We start from the raw sequence: 22,408 nt of genomic DNA, 5'->3' as shown, positions 1-22,408 counted from the left end.
TAGGACGTAAGGCACTTACCTGCTGGTGTCGGAGACACAACCTCCTTTAGAAGGGAGGACAGGTGTGGGGACAGAGAACAGCTGGGACCTGGCTGGCCGGTGGGGGCGCCCACAGCGTCCCAGTCTCCCTCATTCCCACCCAGCCCACGCTGCCACCCCTGAGTGGGCCAGACGACGCTCACCACACATACCTGCAAAGTCAGCTCCTTTGAACAGGGCTGGTGGTGCAAAGCTGTGCCATTGGCAGGGGGAGGCCATCACTAAAGAAGCTGTCACTACTGAGCCCCATCACCCACATGCCCAGCGCCACCGCTACGGCTGGTGGCTCCACCGCCCAAGGGCAAACTCCATGCTGGGCTGCGGCCAGGTGAGCACTGCCCATGTGCTGTCTCCTTTCCGGTCATGCCCTTAATCCAACGCGTGTCCCATCACCCACGATCTGGCCCCACCCGGCCCCACTCCCGTCTCCACTCCACTGTTAAAATCACGCTTCCAACTGTCATTTTCTTTTTAATTTTTAATCAGTCTGTGTCAAGAAAAAAACAGGATTTCATCAAGCTTCCAGCCCTCACCACTGCATCAGCATAGCAATTCTATGGATCAGAGTTTTGTTTATATTTGTCTAAAACCCAGAGGAGGAAAGGAATCAACTCCGCAGAGCGACATGTATTTGAAGAGACTCTTCAGGACACTTTGGGAAAATTTTTATCAACCGATTTTTTAGGAGCAACAGCCAGTGGGCGCCACGAGCCCCTCACGGTGGGAACACGGAATGGCAGGCAGGGGAGGGCGGGGAGGCCAGCCTCTGACCGTGTAGGACAAAATATTAATGAAAGGGGAAAATATAACTTTACACTTCTTTCGGAAGTGGGATATGTTTGCAGAAACAATTTCTGGTTTGGAAAATAAAAGCATGGTTGAGTTTGGGGTGGCGCAACAATGATAATAGTCAACTGAGATCAATTGTTGAGTGGAACCTTTTCAAAATGCCGAAACAGAATAGTACCTTGGTTACCGTCTCCACCATGGGATGTACTCAGACACATCCGACCATGTGTAAAGTCACAAGATTCACCCAATGCCACGGATCCGTGTGCTAAACCATGAATACACACATTGACGATATGTCACCAGAAGACAGCACAGAGTACACGAACTCTACTTTTTGAAGACATTTCCAGAAAGCAGAGTCTGCCTGTCTTTCCTTTCCTTCCTCAGTGGAATTGCCACATCCTGCTTTACTCTTGCTTTGAGTCGAGCAGACCCGACGAAGGAAGATTTTCCAAATGCCACACGAGAACCTCTCCTTTGGGCGCTGGCCCCGTACTGGGGTGCAGGGGGCTCTGCCGCTCTTCCCACCTCCCGACATGGACTTTCCACAAAGGCGCACCCATCCGAACCCGGAATCCAGAGACAGTGTGAAGCGGGTGTGAGAAGCGAATTTACATAATGTGACATGCTTTCAGAGGGGCAGGGAGTACTTGGGAGTCCGCGGGATGTGTGATTCGGTGGGACATGTGTGGAATTGTTCCACGTTCCACAGCACAAGCCGCGCTTAACACCTCCGGCCAGGACTGCAGGGTCTCCCCTCTGTCCTTGGCTCCTCGTGTCCTTGGCGAATCCTCGAGTCTCATTTAAAAGCACTGCTACCGCGGTCTGTCAGCCTCATCCTTGAGCCCAAGATGTAGGATGTGATCACTGTCCCCATGTAGATAAACTAGAAACTCTGCCCCAAGCTTAGTCCTTCTGTGGCCTCCCTCGAGCTACCAGGTCTCTTTTCCCACAGGAGTAGCAGAATCACCACGATTTTGCCCCGTTAGGGACCTTCTTCCATTAGGGGGATCTCTGTGAAAGAATACATGGTTTTAGCTTAGTACAGCCAGAAAACACCACGACAATTTGGAATTATGAAATCAGTGCGGAGAGGAAGAAAATGTTAAGTTCCACATATCAGTTAATAATCCAGTAAAAATCCCCTGTACAACATCTAGTTACCAAAAAACAACTATGGTCTGATTTCCAGTTCATAAAAAATAAAATGTTAGATTTTAACCACAGGCCCTAATGGTCATACAAGCCAAAAAGTTACAAATTCAAGTACGGAGAGGCAGCATGATTTGCAGAACAGGAACTCTCTGGGGACCCAGGGGACCTCTGTTTCCATGTCATCATAGCCATTTACCATCAATACAAGCTGGAATTAGTGCTCTCATTTGCAAAGCTGTGTGGCGCTCCCTCCCCCAGGAAACACAGGCTTAGGCAACCTGACACGGTTTCCTACTTCACCGTGAGCTGCAATCTGCCTTTCCTTGTGATAGGCACGCATGCATCCTTCACTTCTGGTCTGGTAAAAATAACTTCTATGTACACAGAACTTCTCTGGGGCTGGAACACACTGCTGGGCCCTGGCGCATGCATCGGATCCTTCTTCCTGGCATGCACGTATCATCCCGTTCCTAAGCCCCACTTGCAGAAGTCCTGCCTGATTAAGGGACAAAGAAGAGAAACATCCTGGATCACGTGAACACTACGAAAACAAAGTACCGGCCGCCGTGGCCTTTCTACTCTGGATGGCGCGGTGCCCTTTTGTGCCTCCTGAAATTTCTGTTCATGGGCTCATTACTTGTGAGATGATGATCATTCCTCACAATAACTGGCCTTGTCCACGGCCTCTGCATGCAGAGAGAGCAAGGAGCAATTTAAGCCGACTGGTAAACAGATTGAGCGGCTCTGTGCCGGGAGCAGGGGACTGTGCGCGGCAAGGGGCTGGCGTGACGACGCTGGCACCAGGTGTGTGCAGGCGCGGCTCAGGCCTCGGGGCAGACACTCACCATCCGCAATGTCGATGCCTGGGCTGCTGGATGCCGCCTGCCCCACCGTGCTCGCGACCGTGTCTGGGTTCTCAGGAGCGGGCTGGGTGCCCTCTTGGCACGTGGGAGGTGAATACAGACTCTGGATCAGCTCAGATGAGCCTGAGACACTGTCACAGGTTTCTGACTCCCCCTGGCCTGTGTCCGTATCCCCTGAGCCGGGGTATGCTGGGGGGCTCTGGTCGGCCACGGGGCCGGGGCAGCCCTGGCCCACAGAGGCCAGGTAACCGGGGCCTAAGGCACTCAAGCCGCCACTCACAGCCTCGTCATAGGATGGGAGCATGACGGGCACGCCGTCCACCACCACAAAGTCAGGGTCGCTGCTGGAACTCCCGGGAGGCCCCCTGTGCAAAGGAAAGCAGTGCCAACACGTCAGAGCATGCCACCCCACGAGTGAGGCCAGCAGCCCTCCCCACTGCAGCTGGGGTCCTCGGGGCCCACGGCGGGCAGCAGAGCCCAGCGTGGATGGTCGTGCAGAAGATCCAGTCTCCTTGCCAGGTCTCTGCTGGCACACGGCACTGTCCACCGCGGCCATGCCCCAGTTTTCTTCTTCTCATGCTCTCAGGCCCCCCTGCCCCTGGGCCCTACTAGCTCATGCTTCCTTCCTCCCTCCTTTGGCCTGTGGGCTTGGCCGTAAACTCCTGGGGCAGGAGGCCACGTGGCCCGTTCCAAAGGAGCATCCCAGGGTGCCTCTGCAGTGTCCCCCGGGACGGCTGCTGAACATGGACTAGCGCCATTGAAGTGCAGGGAGCAGTGGACCCTGAGTGCCCATGGGGCATGGCTGGCCTTGTGCTTCTTGTGCTTCTCTGTTGCTTTCTGCTACAGCATCAAAACCACTCATTTTCAGTCAAGATAGAAAAACAACAAGAAAAAAAAATGGAAAGCTCTGAGCCCATCTCACTACCTGATTCCGGTTCTGCGGGCTCACCTCCACCTCCTGACCCCCCGGGCACTCCAGGCTAAGCAAGGCCTCCCGCCTGGCGGGAGGGATCCAGGGCACAGCTGAGAAGTCAGTCTGTGTCTCTGTAGGCGTCCCCTTACGTGGGCACACACGCCGCTCCCGGCCTGGTGCCCTTGCCTCTCAGCAGCTGTACGTTCAATCCTGCCCGCTGGGAGCCCAGGTGGCGTCTGACACCACCACCGAGCTCCGTGTGACCACCATGCTCTGCTCCTGGCCCCAGGGGGAACCCGGCGTGCCTAACGAGTAGCCCAGAGTACTCGGTTTCTTAGGGACAAGACCAGAAGCTGAAGTGTCAGGAAGAAAAGCCCACGCAGCTGGGTGGACGGACAATGCGCCCCTGCGTGCCCGTGGCAGGGGCCCCAGAACCCAAGGAAATGGAACATCTGGAAGTGGCCAAGAGGTGGAGGGAGGCGTCAGGCCGTGCCTCTCCCTAACGCCCTAGGGATAGTCTCCAGTCCGCTGACCTTTTGAAACACCCTGCAAAGGCTTGGAAGTGATGGCGGTGGGCTCCCTGTTCTGCAGCTCTTAAAGGCTACACAGAGGAGGCAGGAGGCTGCCAAGGCCGTGCTCCCCAGAAGACAGGAGGCAGCGGGAGGGAAGAGCGTGCTTGCAGGCAGGCCACTCTTTCTCTACGGCAGCCACTCCCCAGTGTGTCCCTGACAAGTCCCTGACAAGTCTCGTTCTCCCCGGCCACTCCGCTGCCTTGTGCTGGCCTTCTCTTCTCATTTGGGCCTCCCTGCCTCCTCCCCGGTCCTGTCCCCTCCACGCTGTCCAGGCCAGGGTGGGCAGAGGGCCCTCTCTTCTCCATTTCTCTCCCAAACAGTCCACACCAGGCCCAGGCTCCCTCCACCTGGCAGCTTCCCTTCCACGGGTCTCAGCCATGCCGCTCAGCCCCCCAAACCCAGACACCAACATCTCTGCAGGGGCAACCCCTGTGGAACCTGGAGGAAAAAGCCCACCCTTGGCTTGCCCTTGAGAATCTAGTTATCTATATGGAGAGATGAGACCAGCTTTCCCCAAACGACTCAAGAATGACGTAAGAGGGAAATACGCAAGGGCTGAAGAACATCAGGTGAAGAGTTTTGAGAACGGTTTTAAAAACATCTTAATATTGAGTCGATATCCTGGAAACTTTTCTTCCAGGCGTATGTAGGAAAATAGCTCTGTGGGCCATTTTAAAGCACTCTAATGTGCCATAAATCACAGCCATGTAGTTCAGCTTTCTCTTTGTAATCCTTAAGCCTTCTTTAGGTACTGTAATAGCCCAATGATAGCACATGGCCCCCTGATTAATAAATAATAATGCTGAAGACAGAGACTGGATGGCAGATTGGAGAGGAAGGCGGGTTCCGGCACCTCGGCAAGGGCCTGGCTCCAGCACCAGGACGTGGACGCACCTCTGGGCCTAGGGAGGGAGCCAGGTGCCCCCACATCTGGCACACTTTTTACGGCTGGGGAGAGTGGGCTGCCTGTGCGTTGTGACCACGGGCCCTGCCGCCAAACGGAGGGAATTGCTAAGTGACGTGAGGCTGCCCTGGGGGTGTTAGCTGGAGGGGAAAGGTGGGCGGACGCGTCTCCAGCAACTCTGCCCACTTCCCTCACTCCTCACACAGCTGGGAGGGGCGAGAGACACCCTGGATTTTCTCAGAAGGAAGAGAGAGAAGTGGTAAATTCCCAGAGCCTCCTCTTCCACTGAGCAATATTCCCTTTTTCAGGGGGTGGTGACATGACCCTGGACAGCTAGGCTGTCCCTATGGGCAAAAACAAATGCCACTTCCTGAAGCATTAGCTTCCAAAAGGAGCAGATTGTGCCATGGCCACAGCATGCAGGGAGGCAGCCTGCTTCGTGGCCCAGCCAGTGTTGCACGAGGGTTTGTTGCCCTCACCTCCTCTTCTGAACCTTCACGAACTCATCCCTTTGCTTTCTGAACTATTCTTCCTCCAGGAACAGTGACCTGCCAACAGTGGTGCTGGGTGGCGAGTCCTCCTTGGCGACGATGACTAGGACCGTGAAGACACCAACCCAAGCTAACCAGTGCAGCCGAGAAGGATGGAGGGTCACTCTCTGTGTGCCACTCCACAGGGCCAGACCTTGTGCCTAACCAGTTGTGTGCATGTCCTGTGGCCGGTGAGCTCCATGGCGCCTAACGCCAGGGCCACGTCAGTGCGCCACAATGGGAATGCCACCCCAGTGGGTGGGGCACAGCTCGCAGCCTGACTCTGCTCCCTGCGCCACCCCCACAATGCCTGCCGAGAGCGCTCTACTGCGGGAAGGAGGGAAAGACAAGCCCACAGAGGGAAGGAGGAAAGAGGGAAAGACGGTCCATCTCCAGCACGGGGCTCTGACCCCAGAACCCCAAAACATCCCAGGAAAGTGGCTTTGGCTCTCCCTTATGTCCCCTGAGAACCCCAACTCTGCACTCGTCACATGCTCTCTCTGCTGCTGAAGGTGGCCGCCCTGAGCCCGACCCAGGGCACCGTGGGAGCCAAGGTGTAGCACTGACCTGGGGGGGAGGTGGGCCTTGAACTTGGTCTGGAACATCCTGGCCAGGATGACGAGCAGCAGCACCAGCAGCACACTGGTGGCCGTGAATGCCACGATCTTCCACGTGGTCAGGAGGGTCTCGTGGGTGCTGGGCCATGTTTGCTCTGCCGTGAGAAAGAACAAAGCCGGGCGTGAGGCTCCTGGACCGGAACAGGCACTAAGGTCCCCCGCAGGCTCACCTGCTGGATTCACCTGGCACGAGAGATGTGTGCAGTGTGGCCTCCTGACCCCAGGGTTGTGGGGAGATACCACACACCCCGTGCCACTCATGTGAATTGTATCAGGATCCACACAACTGCGTGGGCACAGCCAGGCTGCAGACAGACCTGCCTGTTCACGTTCCAGCCCCGGGCGAGGGCCTGGCACAGGCCTGAACAATGTACCTGCTTCCTGAGAATGAAGAGGGGACTGTCTCCCCTGGAGAAGTTGTTCTGAAATGGACCAAGGGCTGGGCATGCGAGAAGCTGGCCCACGTGAGTGTTCTGGGACCTGCTGTTGGGTGGGAGAAGCAAAGAACGCAGGATGAAGGGACACGCCTGCTGCACGGCCCTCACTCCACACCTCCTCTGCTGGCAACCGTCTGCCAGATTGGGGCAGCAAAAACAGATCCTTCCAGAAGAGATTCCTTTCTTTTTGACACAGGCCACCCTGCCTTTGACCTGCCCTCGCCCCTCAGACAGGCCCTGCACTCCTCCCCTTGCTGGCTGGCGGGGCCACCAGTGGCCTCCAGAGACCCAGAGCGAACAAACACTTCCCTCACGTGCTGTGTCCAGGGGAGACGCACGCAGCCGTCACCACAGCTCGGGGCAGCCACCGCGTGGAAAGTGCTAAAGAGAGTGGGCAGGCGACAGTGGGGTACATGCCAGCACCTGGGTCTCCCGCCTCTGGTCACTAGCCGGGTGTGCCAAGGCCAGTGGAGAAGCTAGTGTGCCGGCCATTTGTTATTAACTAGGAAGCACCGAAGCTTGCGAATGGCCTACCCTTTTATAAGTGACAGCAGGTGTTACCCACAGTGTCATCTGTAGACTGATCTGTGTCCATGAGTGGAAGAGACAGGCGCAGTTACCCATCCTTGGGTCCCAGGGCAAGGCGCACAATTCTGGTCACACCCCTGGGCCTGTGTCCTTGCCGGTGGAAAGGGACAGGCTGGGAGGAAGTAGAGTGCACAGAGGCTGGAGGTCCTTCCATGGACGCTAGGGGTCTGGGGACCCTATTCAGAGCAGGTTAACACTCCTGACCCTATGAACAGGGCCTAGAACCACACGGTACAGAGTCCGACGTCAGCCCCACTTACCCAGAGGCACGTTTCGGTATCTTGTTCCTGACGCTGCATGTGGGAGGAGACATGCAGCTCCGGACAGAGCCACCGCCCACCGCGTGCAGACAGTCCAAGGAGGGTCGGTCTTCGCCAAGGGTGAGGCCTCTGCTCTTACCTGATTTGATGCAGTAGACTTGGTAGGAAGGAAACCACTCTCCGTACTGGCAGGTGATGTACTTGTAGTCACTGGTGAGGCTGTAGCCAGGATTGCAGTAAAACTCCACCACGGTCCCGTGGTTGTAGCGCTCACAAGGCCGCGGGTGGCAGACGAAATCTCCGTGACTCACCATTGGAGGTAGTGGACAAACTTGGGCAGTGGGGGAGAATAAGAGTTTCAGTACCAAATGCTCACCCTGGCTGAGGACATAGACTGACCTAGGAGAACCCAGTTACTCAAAGATGTGCTTATGATCACCATTCCTTCTGCAGCTGCACGTGAAAAAAAAATTTAAAAGATTTAAAAAAAAGTAATCACCAGACTATTGAGTTGTACTAGAGATGGTCCCTTCTTTTGTATCTCTGCATGAGGTCACATGAAAGCCTGCTACACTATTCCAAGCATGTGCTGCTATGACGTGGCATTGTAATAAGCACATTTTAAAAGAGAGGTTCATTTTACAATGCACGGAATATGCCTGTTTAGTAGATAGTATTAAGCTGCCCCATTAATAACGCATGCTATTGTGGGCCAGACAACCTAGTAAATAAAATTAAGATATTTATGGACAAAATCTTTACTGAAAGGTATAGATATCCCAAGCCTGTTTCTGTGGCCATGGTAGTAATTTGGGATGATTCACATCCTGGGGCAGTGTCCCTAACCTGAGCCCCCAGGGCCCTGCTGCAGTTTGGCCAATGAGAAATATGGAGCAGTTCTTCTAGCTCTGCTTACAGACCCAGGCCATGGCCCAGCTGGCCTAGCAGGGAATGAGAGTTAGGAGCCTTGGGCTCTAGGGTTGGTTCTGTCACCCACACACAGTGTGACCTAAAGCAGGTCCTTAATCTCTAAAAGCCTTGGTTTTGCCCTCTGTAAAATGGAAGCCTATTCTACTGTAGATGACGTTTTAAGGTTTCTCTGACCCTAACATTCCATCATGTTAGGGCAAGAAAAAAAGTTGTTTTTAGTTTTCTGTCTTGAGACCATATTCTAGGTTGAGAAGTGAGAATTGTTCCAGAAAGACGGCAGTTTGGTGCTTGTTCATCTCGTGCCACAAAGAGCTCTTTCCTGCAGAAGCACTCAGAAATGAACAGCACTGCTACTTAAACATTCTTCAGGAAACAATCAAGCCATAAATTCTACCAATGCCAGCTTCACCCCACACCTATGGCAACCACTAAGAACTTTCACTAAAAAAAAGAACAAAAAACCAAACCAACCAAGAGACAGTTAACCTTTGAGCCCCTTCCAAGGGGCGACCCACGCCGCGGCCGGCGCAGAGCCACCGGCAGAGCCCACCACACACAGGCTGTGCCGCCCACTCCAGACCGGCCCCTGGACTGCACACCGGCAGGAGCAGGCACCACTCGGGCCAGATAATGAGGCGGACACTCCCCGAACAGGCGGCCTGAAGGCGTGGAGCCGGTGAGAGGCCCTCAGGCTCTCTCCAAGCCTGCGAACGACGCCGCAGTGTGGATCTCGCCAGCTCTTTCCGAGGTGGGGAGACAGACACTCAGAGAGAGCGGGAGCAGGGCTGGCTCCGGACAGGCCTCAGTCTGAGTTCCGGCTGAACCCCCACGCGCCAAGTGGCCCTGAACCAGTGAGTCCACGTCTGTCAGACAGGAGTCTCTGAGGGGCATCGTGAGCAATGCTGGCGAGGGCTTAGAGCGGAGCCGACAGAGTTTAAGTGGTCGGTCGGGGACAAGCAGGACCCGAGTACCTCGGGGATGGACTGTAATGAGGTGACGGCTCACACAAGTCATGGAAAAGTGCAAAAGCCCGCAGGGGCACCCCTAGATTAGCAGGAGCGGGAAGCCACTACCTCCCCTGTGCCGGCTGGATGAAGGTTCCTCGTTGCTGGGGTCCCCAGTGGAAGTCTGAACCACGGAGGTCTATCCTGTGGGAGCCGGAGCCCCAGAAAACCCAGACGCTGCAGAGAGAGTGAGGGAGAAGTACCCTGGTTTCTCCACCTGCCCACGCTCCCAGCTCCCTCCGGACAAGGGGCCTGGGGGCGGGGCCTGCAGGGGCACCCTGCCTAAGAGGCGCAGCACGGCAGAGGTCTGGGGACAGATCTGAGGCCGACAGCCCAGGGAGTTAGTAAGTGGCGGCTGTCAGGTGGACACTGGCAGAGATGGACTTGAGCTCTGACTCTGAGGCTGGGGCGCTGTCCCGCTGCTCCAGGGTCTCCTGGGCTGGCAGATAGTCACATAATCCCATGCATCTCCATTTCCACAAAGCGGGCTCTTTTCAAATTTGATACCTCCAGGTGCTCTGGGAGCAACCCCAGGAGGTAAATAAAGCAGCAGAAAAGGGGAGGACGGCTGGGGAGGAAGAGGGAGAGGGAAGAGGCACTGGCAACGTCTAGCTGGTCCTGGGAGGTCCAGGGATGCAGCAGTGAGGGCGCTTCCTCCCCTAGGCCCTGCTCCATGCCGCTCTCCTCCACTCAGGTCTTGCAAGAACTCAGGGAAGGGGAGCCCAGTGGCCTCCAGGGCTGCCCAGCACCAGCCACCCACACCCTGCACTGCCCGGGAGTGCTCCCGAGCGCTGCTGCCTGGTCACGGAGGCCAGCACCTTCTCTGGGATAGGAGGCCTTTTCTGTGGTCCAGGGCATACTAAGTGTCCATTGGCAGATGCATGGTTATCTGTGGGATATATATACCTCAGAATAGTATGCAGCCTTAACAAAGAAGGCAATCCTGCCATTTGCAACAACATGGATGAACTTGGAGGGCACTATGCTAAGTGACATAAGCCAGACACAGAAGGACAGATACTGCAAGATCTCACTTATTTGTTAAACCAGGACAACACCTCTCAAAAACCACACTTAACAACGTGGAATCTAGAAAAGTCGAACAGGTAGAAACAGACAGTAGAATGGCAGTTACTAGCAGAAGTGGGGGAGGGAAATCCTGCCGGTGTAGGTCAAAGGATACAAAGTTGCGATTATGCAGGATGCGCGAGTCCAGAGAGATGGTGTGCAGCATGGGGATGACAGCGAATAATACCATATTTTATGCTGGAAATGTCCTGAGAGAGTGCATCCCAGGTGCTCTCCGTAAGGACGGCCTTGCATACATAAAAGGAAAATAGCTAATCCCACAATTTCCCCAGTAAGAGTTCAAGATCAATCCTGTGAGTTCTCTAACAGACACCCTGCAGGAGTTCTGTTTTGCACAACTTCTGAAAAGAGCTGAATGGATGGAAGAGGGATTACATCTCTTTGTTTCAAAATTGTTTTTTGAGAATCTGCTTTTACAGAGTTCCTGAGGAAGCAGCAGCAGAAGGAGCTACAGTCTCAACCCCATCTCGAGGACAGAGTCGTGTCTCCTGTGATGACCCCTCCTGCAAGGAAAGGCAGGGAAGCAAGTCTCAGGCTTTGACGTCTCTGCAGTTTCTGTCATCTACTTGCTGCCGCTGTCGTTATCAACTGACATCTCTGTATTTCGCCTCTTCGTCCCCTATAACATCAGCAAGCACTTAGCCTCGCCGCCGGCACCCCCTTCTTTCTTTGGGATGCCACTGTCTCCCTGCTGTCTCCCCACCCTTCCCCCACATTCTCTCGGTCCTTCTAAGATAAAATAAACTTTTTTACTTTTATATTTTAATCTCTGCATGAGAAATCTTTTTCCACCAGCGCTGTAAGCACCTACTAGGCTTTCCATCCTATGGCTCTCGCCACGGAAGACGAAAGGCGTCTGTGTGAGGGGACGGGTCACGCTAACTAACTTGACGGTCGCTCTCACCTCAGGGCACACGTGCACCTCAAAACATCATGTCGTACACCTTAAATACACACGATTTTCATGAAAGAAAAGGATACGCAGGAGCTCTCCTCATAGACGGCTCTCCAGACAAGCCCCTGAGGGCCACTGCAGGGTTAGAAATTACCGGAACTGTTTCCAAGGCCCGGAAAACACCATGGAGGCGGCCGTGAATGTGCGCGAGCTGGCTATCCCAGCAGTTTCTCTCACCTGGCCTGAAGGATAAATGACTGTTCGAATCATCGCACTGGCCCTGAGGCAGACGGTCCCGGGATGCGCTAACGGGTGCTGTTCTGCAGGGTTAATCATCTCACCGGGCACATGGAGCCAGCACGGAGGGGGACGCAGGGGGTGGGCTGCGGAGTCACCCAAATTTGTGTTCAAATCCCAGCTCCACTGCTGGTGAGCTGCAGAGTGTTAGGCAGCTCGTGGAATTTTGGGGGCTCTTAGCTTTCCCATGCATATAACGAAACTAACACTTCCCAACTCCCCCAGTTGGTGTGCAGATTAGAAGATGTATGACACAAACGTTCGGGACACAGTAGGCCCTTAACACACAGCAGCTGTCAGTGTCACCGGCGCCTAAGCTTGCTGGGGCTCCCGGGCTGCCCTTCCCCCGCCAGGGCACTGCCAGCCTCCTTACGCCATTAGATACCCGGATTGTGCCAGGGCAGCCCCAAACATCTCAGAGAATCTGGATGCATCTCATCGCCACATTTCCTCAGAGGCCAGATACAAATCGCCCATTGTAGGGGCTGTACTCCTGAGACTGTCAAAATCAACTTGTAACGGAGACGCATTTCCCCCAAGCAGAAACATCTGTCTTCACACCTTGCGGTGTTTCAGACGATGGCGCCTGGCAGACCGTTAGCTTTGCCATAGGCGAAACCCGTGTGCTCTGTCATTGGGGTAGAGGGTGGAGAATGTTTCTTTTAACTTGGAAGGAGACAAGTGCTATCACTTACACAATCCAGGAGGCTTAATGAAAAATCCCAATAGAGGAAGTCGTGGGGCTCAGGGACTTCCACCTCCCACCCACCACAGCCTCTCCCTGTGGGACTGAGCTGAGCTCTGCCACCCGCTCCTCTCCACGCCTTCCCTAACAGGCAGACAGTTCTACACCGACGGACAGACCGACAGACACACTCCCACACCCAGAGGCCTCGGGTACACGGCAAACAGCCCTATGAACAATGGCCATGTGGCTGGCATTGGAAATAACCCGTGTGTTCCTAGAAATTCCGGGGTGAGTAAAAGCGAAATGGCCTTATCTCAGAACTCCTTCAGGCTCAGCCTGACTCGAGCCCCGTGAGTTGCTAGTTCTAAGCAAAATACACTCGTAAAAACCTGTGGGTGGCATGAACAAAGATTCTTCTGCAACTCTATTTTTCGTAATATTTCTTACAACTTTAGAAATTATTAGCAACAGTTATTGCTTTTGTGAGGCTTGGGGTCTGGACATTCAGTGGTTATAGGCAGAACCCAAGTGAGGCTCTGCTGAGACTCGGTCAGAAACAGATAATAATTTCTGTCCACTAGGCGTGAAGACTGTTCCTCGTTTTATAGCGGAGAGTTGTGGCTCCTTTCCGATTAGCAGAAAAATTCGGGGAAAAGGTTACCTTTAGACGTGAGCTCCTAGTTTCTGCACATGCTCCTGGCCGGGAGAAGTCCTGAACCTCAAGTTCCTGCTGCTGCAGGTGTGGTTCTAGATGCTCACTGGCCTCCTCATTTCTGTCCCCCTCCTCTTTTCCTGTGGTTGGCTCTGCCAACCTGCACCTGTCCCTAACACTACCTACCCTAGTGACTGCAGAGTCCAGTTTTCAGCATATTTAGTTCCCTGTGGAATTTGCCAGAGGTGGGCTAAACGGGAGTGGGGGGTTGAGGATGGGGTGCAGAGGCACGGGACCCTCGGTCTGCCCTGTGCAGGCTAAGAATGGCCTGAGTCAGGGCTGAAAAGGCTCGACGTCAGTCTGCAATTCCCCCGCATGAGCCCTCGCTCCCCAGCCAGCTCCCTCGCAATTTCGCATACTTCCCTCACCCTCCTCTGGCTGCTTCCTCCTACTCAGGATTAATTCCAGGACAAACTCCAGCCAGCTTGTTCAGGAAGCCTTCCCTGAGCAAGGAGCAGAGATCCTGGGCCTTTTACACACCTGTCCTTTTACACATCCACAAACTCTTCGAGAGTCATTGAAGTTTCTGTAACTCCTGTCACGTGCAGCACTGTTCTTGATACACATTTGTCAGTTGAGTGAAAACTTCAAACTTTTCACAGTGAACTAACGAGAGCCCGTTCCCTGTCCTCTTCTCTCCCATTGGCAACGAGCTGCAGTTTTCATGCCGTGCCTGGACCCATTTTTTAATGGGAAAAAAAAAAAGTCGAGACATGAGAATAACTTTCTCAGAGCCTCACAGCCTCACCGCAGGGACAAAACAGGAGAGGACGCGCGTGGATTTTGAGGGTGTCTTAGTGAAGGGAGACAGAGCTTCACCAGTCCCACCTCTGAGACGCCCAGTAAAACAAAGGGGTCTCCGTGCCTGGCACCTTAAAACAAGGCCGGCTGGCTCCTCCCACCAAGCACCAACAGGTGTGCAGATCACAACAGCACGGCACGATGCAAGCCGAGTGCTGCATCCGCGTGTCCTCTACTGCACGAGAAAGCGCGCAGAGCAGAGACGTGGTGGCGCCGGCTGAGGAACAGGCACGTGGTGGCGTGGGAGAGGACTGAAAGCCTGCCGCTGCCAGCCCGGGGCGCAGCAAATAAAGGACAGGGAGAAGGCGTTCAGGTCTTCCTCCTGAAAACAAGAAGTGTAAATATGAAAATATATCAAGACTCTACATCTCTTGATTGAAAAAAAAACCCCTAACACCTCTTTTTAAAAAGACTTTATTTTTTAGAGCAGTTGTAGGTTCACAGCAATATTGAGCACAAGGTACAGAGAGTTCCCCCCATACACTCCCTGCCCCCACACAGGCACAGCCCCCCACGATCAGCATCCCCCACCTGAGTGGTAGGTACGCTCCCTGCCCCCACACAGGCACAGCCCCCCATGATCAGCATCCCCCACCTGCGTTGTACACTTGTTACTGAGGAACCTACACTGACACATCATTGACCCAGAGTCCAGAGTTTACATCATGGTTTACTCTTGATGTTGCACTTTCTATGGGTTTGGACAAACAGATAATGACACGTATCCACCATCTCCGTATCATACAGAGTAGTGTCACTGCCCTAAAAATTCTCCGTGCTCCAACCATTCGTCTCCCTCCCACAACCACTGGCAACCTCTGACCTTTTTGGTCTCTCCACAGTTTGGCCTTTTCTAAAATGTCATATAGTCGGACAGACTGGCATCGTTCACTTAGCAATATGCCTCTGAGCCTCCTTCATGTCTTTTCATGGTTTGATCATTTCTTTTTAGCACTGAATAATATTTTATTGTCTGATGTCCCATAGTTTGTTTATCCATTCACCTAGTGAAGGACATCTTGGTTGCTTTCAAGTTTTGGCAATTATGAATAAAGCTGCCATAAACATTCACGTGCAGGTTTTTGTGTGGACGTAAGTTTTTAACTCCCTTGGATAAACACAAAGGGGTGGTGACTGCTGGATAGTATAGTAAGAGCATGTTTAGTTTTGTAATAAGCCACCAAACTGTCTTCCGAAGTGGCTGTACCGTTTTGCATCCCACCAGCAATGAAGGAGAGTTCCTGTTGCTCCACGTCCTTGTCTGTGTTTGGTGTGGTCTGTGTTCTGGATTTTGGTCATTCTAATAGGTAAATAATGCTATCTCATCGTTGTTTTAATTTGCAATACATCTCATTGTTGTTGTGTCCTGATGACACATGGCATGGAGCATCCTTTCATATGCTTATTTGCCATCTATATACCTTCTTTAGTGACATATTTGTTAAAGTCTTGGACCATTCTCTAATCAGATTCGTTGTGTTTTTGTTGTACAGTTCTTTGTATATTTTAGATAACAGTCCTTTATCGGATGTGCCTTTTGCAAATACTTTCTGCCAGTTTGCAGCTTTTCTTCTCATTTTCTTGACAGTGTCTTTCACAGAACAAAAGTTTTAAATTTTAATGAAGTCTAGCTTATCAATTATTTCCTTCACAAATCATGCCCTTGGTGTTGTATCTAAGAAGGCATCGCCATATCCAAGGTCATCTAGACTTTCTCCTGTGTTATCTTCTAGGCGTTTCATAGTTTTATGCTTTACATTTAGATCTATGATCCATTTTGAGTTAATTGTTGGGAAGGGTGTAACTTCTATGTCTAGATTCTTTTTTTTTTTTGCTGTGGATGTCCAGTTGTTTCAGCACTATTTGTTGAAAAGCTATCAGTTGACTATACTTCTGTAGGTCTATTTCTTGGCTCTCTATTCTGTCCCACTTACCACTTGTCTACTATTCCACCAATACCACACTGTCTTGATTACTGTAGCTTCATAGTAAATCTTGAGTTCAGGTAATGTCAGTCCTCTTAACTTTTTTTCTTTCAGTATTGTGTTGGCAATTCTGGGTCTTTTCTTCTCCATGTAAACTTTAGAATCAGTTTATTGATACCAAAAGTAACTTGCTGGCATTTTAAGTGGGATTACAATTTTAATTGGGATTTTAATTGACCAAGTTGGGAAGAACTGACATCTGGACAAACAATATTAAGTCTTCCTATTCATGAACATGGAATATCTCTCCATTTACTTAGTTCTTCTTTAATTTCCTTCATGAGAGTTTTGTAGTTTTACTCATATAAATCTTGCACATTTTTTGTTAGATTTATACCTAAGCATTTCATTTTGGGGGAAGCTAATGTAAATGGTATTGTGTTTTTAATTCCGAATTTTACTTGTTCATTGCTAGTATACAGGGAAGCAATTGACTTTTGTATATTAACCTTATATCCTTCAACCTTCTATAATTGCTTATTAGTTCTAGGAGTTTTCAGGTCAATTCTTTTGGATTTTCTACATCGATGATCATGTCATCTGCAGACATAGACAGTCTTATTTCCTTCTTCCCAATCTATATACCTTTTCTTGTCTTATTGCATTAGCTAGGATTTCCAGGTTGATGCTGAAAAGGAATCGTGAGAGGGAACATCCTTGCTTTGTTCCTAATCTCAGTGGGAAAGTTTCTAGTTCCTCACCATTACCTGTTAGCTATAGGTTATTCTTTAGCAAGTTGAGGATGTTCCCCTCTATTCCTAGTTTACTGAGGGTTTTTATCATGAATTAGTGCAGGATTTTGTCAAATGCTTTTTCTGCACCTATGAATATGATCACGTGCTTTTTCTTTTTTAGCCTGTTGATGTGATAGATTACACGAATAGATTTTAGAATGCTGAGCCAGCCTTACATACCTGGGATAAATCCCACTTAGTCATGGTGTATAATATTTTTACATATTGTTGAATTTGATTTGCTAATATTTTGTTGAGTATTTCTGCATCCATATCCATGAAAGGTATTGGCCTGCAGTTTTCTTTTCTTGTAATTCCTTTACCTGGTTTTAGTATTAGGTTAATGCATTATCCTGTTATCAGGTCCTAGGCTTTTAGTGAGCCTGTGCCTCTGGACTGTGAACTTCGCAAGTGCTCCTCAGTTTTGTTTTGTTCCCGCCTCCCCCTATGCCACCCCTGGGTGGGACTGGATGGCTAGAGTGGGCTGGAGTTTGGTGTTTCCCTCCCCTAGTCAGTTAGGCTCTGATAATACCCCAGCAGCTTAGGCTCTGGTTAACTAGTTTTTCCTAAGAGCAGACCTTGTTAAGAACAGAATACTCTGGCATAATTTAAAATGGTTCACTCCTTCCCACCCCACAATCCTCCCACCAGAAGCACAAGGGGATTTTTCTCTGATGTTTACTGTGAGAACCTGGTTGCATTCTTAAAGATAAAACTCACAACAGTGTGGGAGGCCCCCTGTGACTATGTCCCCCTGGAGTTTTTATCTCTCATTGTCCACACTGAGCCTTCAGCAATTTGTCAATTACAGTTCAGGTTTTCTTACACCCTCTCCCCACCCCCTGCCCTGGTTTGTGCTCGTGAATCTCTGCTCAGGCGAGCTGTGACTGTTTGTGTTTATCTTTGTCTGCCTTCCCAACCTTGGGAGCAGCAGCTTGCCCGTGGCCTCACTTCTCATACAGACCACAGAAGAGTTCTTGATTTTCCAGTTTGTTCAGCTTTTTACTCATTATTAGGACAGGCAGCAAGTTCTAAGCTCCTTATGTGCAGGACTGGAAACCAGAAGTGCCGCCCCCCAAATAAAGGCATTTCAAAGGGTCACTGAAGTATTATGGACCAGCAGTGGTTGTGGACAAGCAGGCTGCCCAGGTGCTTTGCCTGGGTTTTTCATTCTTACTTCTTCCAAAGGTTCATGCAGCCCCTGGGTGTCTCACATGGGAAAGACCAGCCCCTGCAGTCTGTGCATCCACTGCTGTCCCTCGGGGTGGCAGTAGGGGCTGCTGGCTGCTCACCATAATCCACATTCCCGCTCCTTCCCGGGTACCCAGCTGGTCCACTTGCCCAGTGTCCCCCATTCCTCTAAGTGCTACTCAATGGAATGTGAGCAGACGTGGTCTACAATACTTCCAGGCCACAAAGCCCTGCCACACTTCGAGCTGGCTGGAACAGAGATGACCCCCCAGGGGGACCTTAGAAGCCCTACCTTGAAGAGAGCAGAGCCACCACTGGCCCCCAAATGACTGGGTGGAGAAGAGGCACTGGCTGACCAACACTCACTCAGTATTGCTACATGAAAATAAACTTTGATTTGCTTGAGCCATAATCCCATTTTGGGAACCGTCTTACAGCAGTGTCCACCATACAGTTGGTATAAGGAGTGAATAACAGACGCCAGCTGCTCGGGGAAGCAGCAGAGCGCGCACTCTCCAGATGATCTGCTGTCACCGTGGCCAGTGCGTGCCTCTCGCTGCCACCTTAATGCTGCATTTGAACAGTGTCCTAATGACCTAAGCCAGTGGTTCCTCATCCCTGTCTGTACGTTATTAATAGAATCATCTAGGGAGTTTTGCCAAATTGGTCCAGGGTGGGTTCTGGGCTTGCACCCAGGGGTCTTAAATGCTCCCCCGGTGATTCTCGCAAGTCAGAGTTGAGCAGCGCTGCCTCACAGGGTTGCAATAGACAGCAGGGGAGAAAAAGGAAACCCCCTTCATCCTCCCCCTGCTGAGGGTGGGTGGCTTACAACATTCCGTGGAGCAGTGTGCAAATTAAATTGCCGTGGTATCTGGTCTGGGTCTTTACCTTCCACCAGACCCTTGCTATTCCGACTGCAATCCATAGACCATCAGTTTTGGGACCACCTAGGTGCTTGTTAGAAATTGGTCCTCTCCAGCAACACCCCAGACCTCCTGAATCAGAAACTTCATCTCAGAAGGTTCCCAGGTGATGCACATGCTCAGTGCAATGTGGGGAGTGCTGCCCAGACCACCAGGAGACTTTGTAGCGGGTCCAGTGGTTCTGAGTAAGAAAGCTCACTCCTAATGCCAGAATCTCAAGCTCAGCTGGCTTTGAGGAGCACGGGGAAGTGGCAGGAAAGCCAGGGGTCCTATGCATGCCAGGGATAATGCAAGGGCATCATCTCGTGACAGCCCAGTGTGTTGTGCACTGCTCTGAGAAGAGCCAGGAGCACAAGGACTGTTCTGCTCTGACGCGTACAGAATCGCCCAGCCTCTGCCTCCAGGAGTTCTGCTGGTTTCTAACAGTCAAAGCTGCCATCGCACCAGCTGTCCTCAGTCTGATGTAAGTTCGAGTAATGATCCAGGAAGCTGCACGGAACCCTCCAGCTGTTTCCACAGCTACGACCAAAACTTTGCTTTTAGCTCTGGGAAAAATCAATAAACGTTATACAGCACATTACGTTTTCCACTTTTGTTTTGTTGTAACAATACGGAAGGCCAATAAATGTGTCCACGAGGGAAGCAAACGATGATGAGGCTGGGGCTCTGCTCCTTCCCGAGCTGGATGGAGCATGGTGTCCACCTGCTCAGAGAGGAGCTGACGGATCAAATTTAAGATCAATATTACCCAGCCACCCTGAGGGAGGGGCTCTGATCCGCTTTCTAGTTCTGAGTCACCACCTCGGGGTGTCCCTGAAGAAATACATAATGCATCCGAAGACAACTGTGAAACTTCAGTGCAAAAATAAAAAAATACAGCTTCCCATAAGAAATCTGAAGTGTGCCTGGTTGTGGAGCCAGGAGGAAGCCACAGAGGAGCATGACAGGTGAGGCGGCAGGTGTGAACGCATGATTCACTCTGACGACGGCAGGGAAGGTGGCGCTGAAATCCAACGCGGACACGTGTCTCTGTTCCCAAGCGGCCGCTCTTCTCCCTCTGCAGTGACGGGAGCACCAGTGGCTAAATTGAGCAGTCTTAATCACCATAAGGTGAAAATAAATCACAAGACATCTGTGGTGTCAGCGCGTTCTAACGTCTGAAGCTTTCCTAATACACGATCGCACTACAGTTGGAATTCCTGGGGGTAATCAAGGCATCTTGATTTTTTAAAAGGGAAGAAAAGCAGGGGCACAGGGTTAAAGAGGCGTCTGTGCCCCACAGTGTGACCCACGGGGCGGGGAGCACCCAGAGCTGATCGTTTCTGCTTCCCTCTCTGCCATCAGCATGCTCTGCCACCATTAGGGTGATGCTGGAGTTAAATGTCGCTGGTGTGTCCTCGCAGTTCTCAAACTCTCCCTCCACAAAGTGGACCAAGATGCCACACCGATAAACATAAATTAATGTATTGAATTTTCCAAACCTCAAGTTTTCTTCCCATCCATTTTTTCTTAAATTTTTGGTGCCCATTCGTTCTTACCTATGCAAGCCCTAGCAGATGAGGAAATACATAATTGAGTAGTCAGTTAATAGCAGTGGGCAGCAATTGGTCCTGCTTTGTTCCAAGCTGTGCACGAGGTGTGCATGAGTGTGCGTGCACACATTTAGAGGTGTGGTTCTATATCGCACAGAGAAAACAGCCACAGTCTGCTAGCAAAATTATTTCTCAGGCTTATATGTTAGAATTCATTTTATCAGTATTTCTTAGCGTTTTGCAAAATGAAGCATGCTATTCTGTGAAAAGCATCATGCTTTTCTGACATCTGAACAAATCTGAGAAATGCTGGCTTAGAAGACATGAACAGGGGGGCGGGGAGGAGCCAAGATGGCGGACGAGAAAAGCTGCCAGTCAGAGTGTCTCTGCAAAAAAGACAGATTTTAGAAGAAAGTGAAAAAATAAACTAGCAGAGAAACATAGATCGGGTGAGGGTCGGAAGGAAGGGTGCCTGAAACTACAGGAGACTCCATGGGAAGACGTTGCAGAGGAGAACTGGAAGGGGAAAGGTCCCAAGAGGCTTGGAGACCAGCGACAAGGGTAGGTGGAGCGGTTAACTTCCCCCTCCCTTGCATCTCGGACTGCTGGTGGCTCCTGAGCGGCTGAAGAGACCTGCCGACACCAGCCCAGAGACGGCTAGTGAGCAGTGGCCTCTTGCGGACTCAGCGCCAGGCTCCCAGCCTCCTCGGGGCACCTCCCCGGGCGCAGACCCGAGTCTAGCAGCAGACGCCATAGTGCTCCATTCTCTCCTTCCCCCTCCCTACCCATGGGTGCCCAGAGAGACAATTTAGCCATCACACGGCGGCACCTGCAGGGAATGGGACCTTTACTTTTGGGGCCCTACAGCAGACTTAGGGGTACTCAGACTGCGAACTCCCTAGCCGCCGGCCCTCCCAGGTGCTGCTTGCCTGGGGACTCCAGGAGAGCGGGGCAAATCCCGAGGTGGAGTGAAATATCCAGCTTGGGCACCCTGTAGGTGATTTACACGAGCACCCCTCTCGCTGGCAGGGTCAGGGATCAATCTCCAGGGCCCAGGGGACAGGCCTACAGACCAGACGCTGTGCACCCAGATCACGATCCCACTGCCCTGGGGCACAGAAGGGAGATCTGTGAAAGACCCTACTGAGGAGTGTGTGCCTTTCGGGACAGATCAGCGTGACTAAGCGGCAACCCTCCTCCCAAAAGAGGACTGTGCACCCAGCTCAGGCTGAGATCCTGGATAGGAAACCTCCCGGACCATGTCACAGCCAGCGGAGATCCACTGGCCTGAGGTCCTGCCTGCTGGCAGAGGCCTGGGAGAGGCCACGGAGTGGGGGAGGGTGGAGGGGAGCGAGACCTGCTCCGGAGTGTGAGTCTTGGACAGCCCCTGCCCCCAAGCCCAGACTTTCAGCTGAGTGGAGAGATTTCAGCCCCTCCCAGCAGCTTTGCACAGAAGCAAAGAACATAACTTTGACCCCTGAAAACAGCATCTGTGGAGCCTGAGGGCAGGTTTACCAAACCCAGCCCCACCCAGAATCACTCCAGGTCCTGCCCCCACTGAGGTGGAGAATAAGGACACACCTGGAAGCCCCAGGGCCCCATACATCACCCGTGGCACAAGAGGGCCTCTCCAGAGGAACAAGAGCTGGCTACAGCACCCAAAAACAGCATTGGACCTCGCTCTCCCCAGCAAGTGCCACCTACTGACAGGGAGGTCATCCTGCACACCCTTTTACTGCATCTACTGATTCATCATAAAGGGTGTGGTCGAATCTCACCCACAAACACCACCTACTGGCTCAGAGACTAAACAGGGCCTGTCATTATCAAAACGAAAATCTAAAGGCAACAAGGAACGACCAATCTAGATGGGAAGGAACCGGCGAAAGGACTCTGGAAGTATGAAGATTGAAACGGAAAGCACACCCCCAAAGAGGAACAACAGCTCCCTAGCAAT

At 52.0% G+C, this 22,408-nt stretch overlaps 1 protein-coding gene across 1 annotated transcript in view; it reads right to left on the bottom strand.

Moving 5' to 3' along the window:
* Positions 1-494: 494 nt before the first annotated feature.
* SUSD4 (sushi domain containing 4) overlaps positions 495-22,408 on the bottom strand; it is a 118,450-nt gene continuing 96,536 nt past the window's right edge. The window contains exons 6-9 of the mRNA XM_012644078.1: positions 7,810-8,001; positions 6,336-6,480; positions 2,832-3,214; positions 495-1,845 (exon numbers count right to left, since the gene is read on the bottom strand). Coding sequence (XP_012499532.1) covers positions 1,817-1,845; positions 2,832-3,214; positions 6,336-6,480; positions 7,810-8,001 — 749 coding nt within the window. The 3' untranslated portion in view covers positions 495-1,816. The remainder of the gene's footprint in view (positions 1,846-2,831; positions 3,215-6,335; positions 6,481-7,809; positions 8,002-22,408) is intronic.

Source organism: Propithecus coquereli, unplaced genomic scaffold (assembly GCF_000956105.1).
Source record: "Propithecus coquereli isolate 6110/MARCELLA unplaced genomic scaffold, Pcoq_1.0 Scaffold205, whole genome shotgun sequence".
Taxonomy (NCBI): Eukaryota; Metazoa; Chordata; class Mammalia; order Primates; family Indriidae; genus Propithecus; species Propithecus coquereli.
Note: the sequence above shows the minus strand (reverse complement) of the source record. Positions and strands in the feature narration are given on the sequence as shown.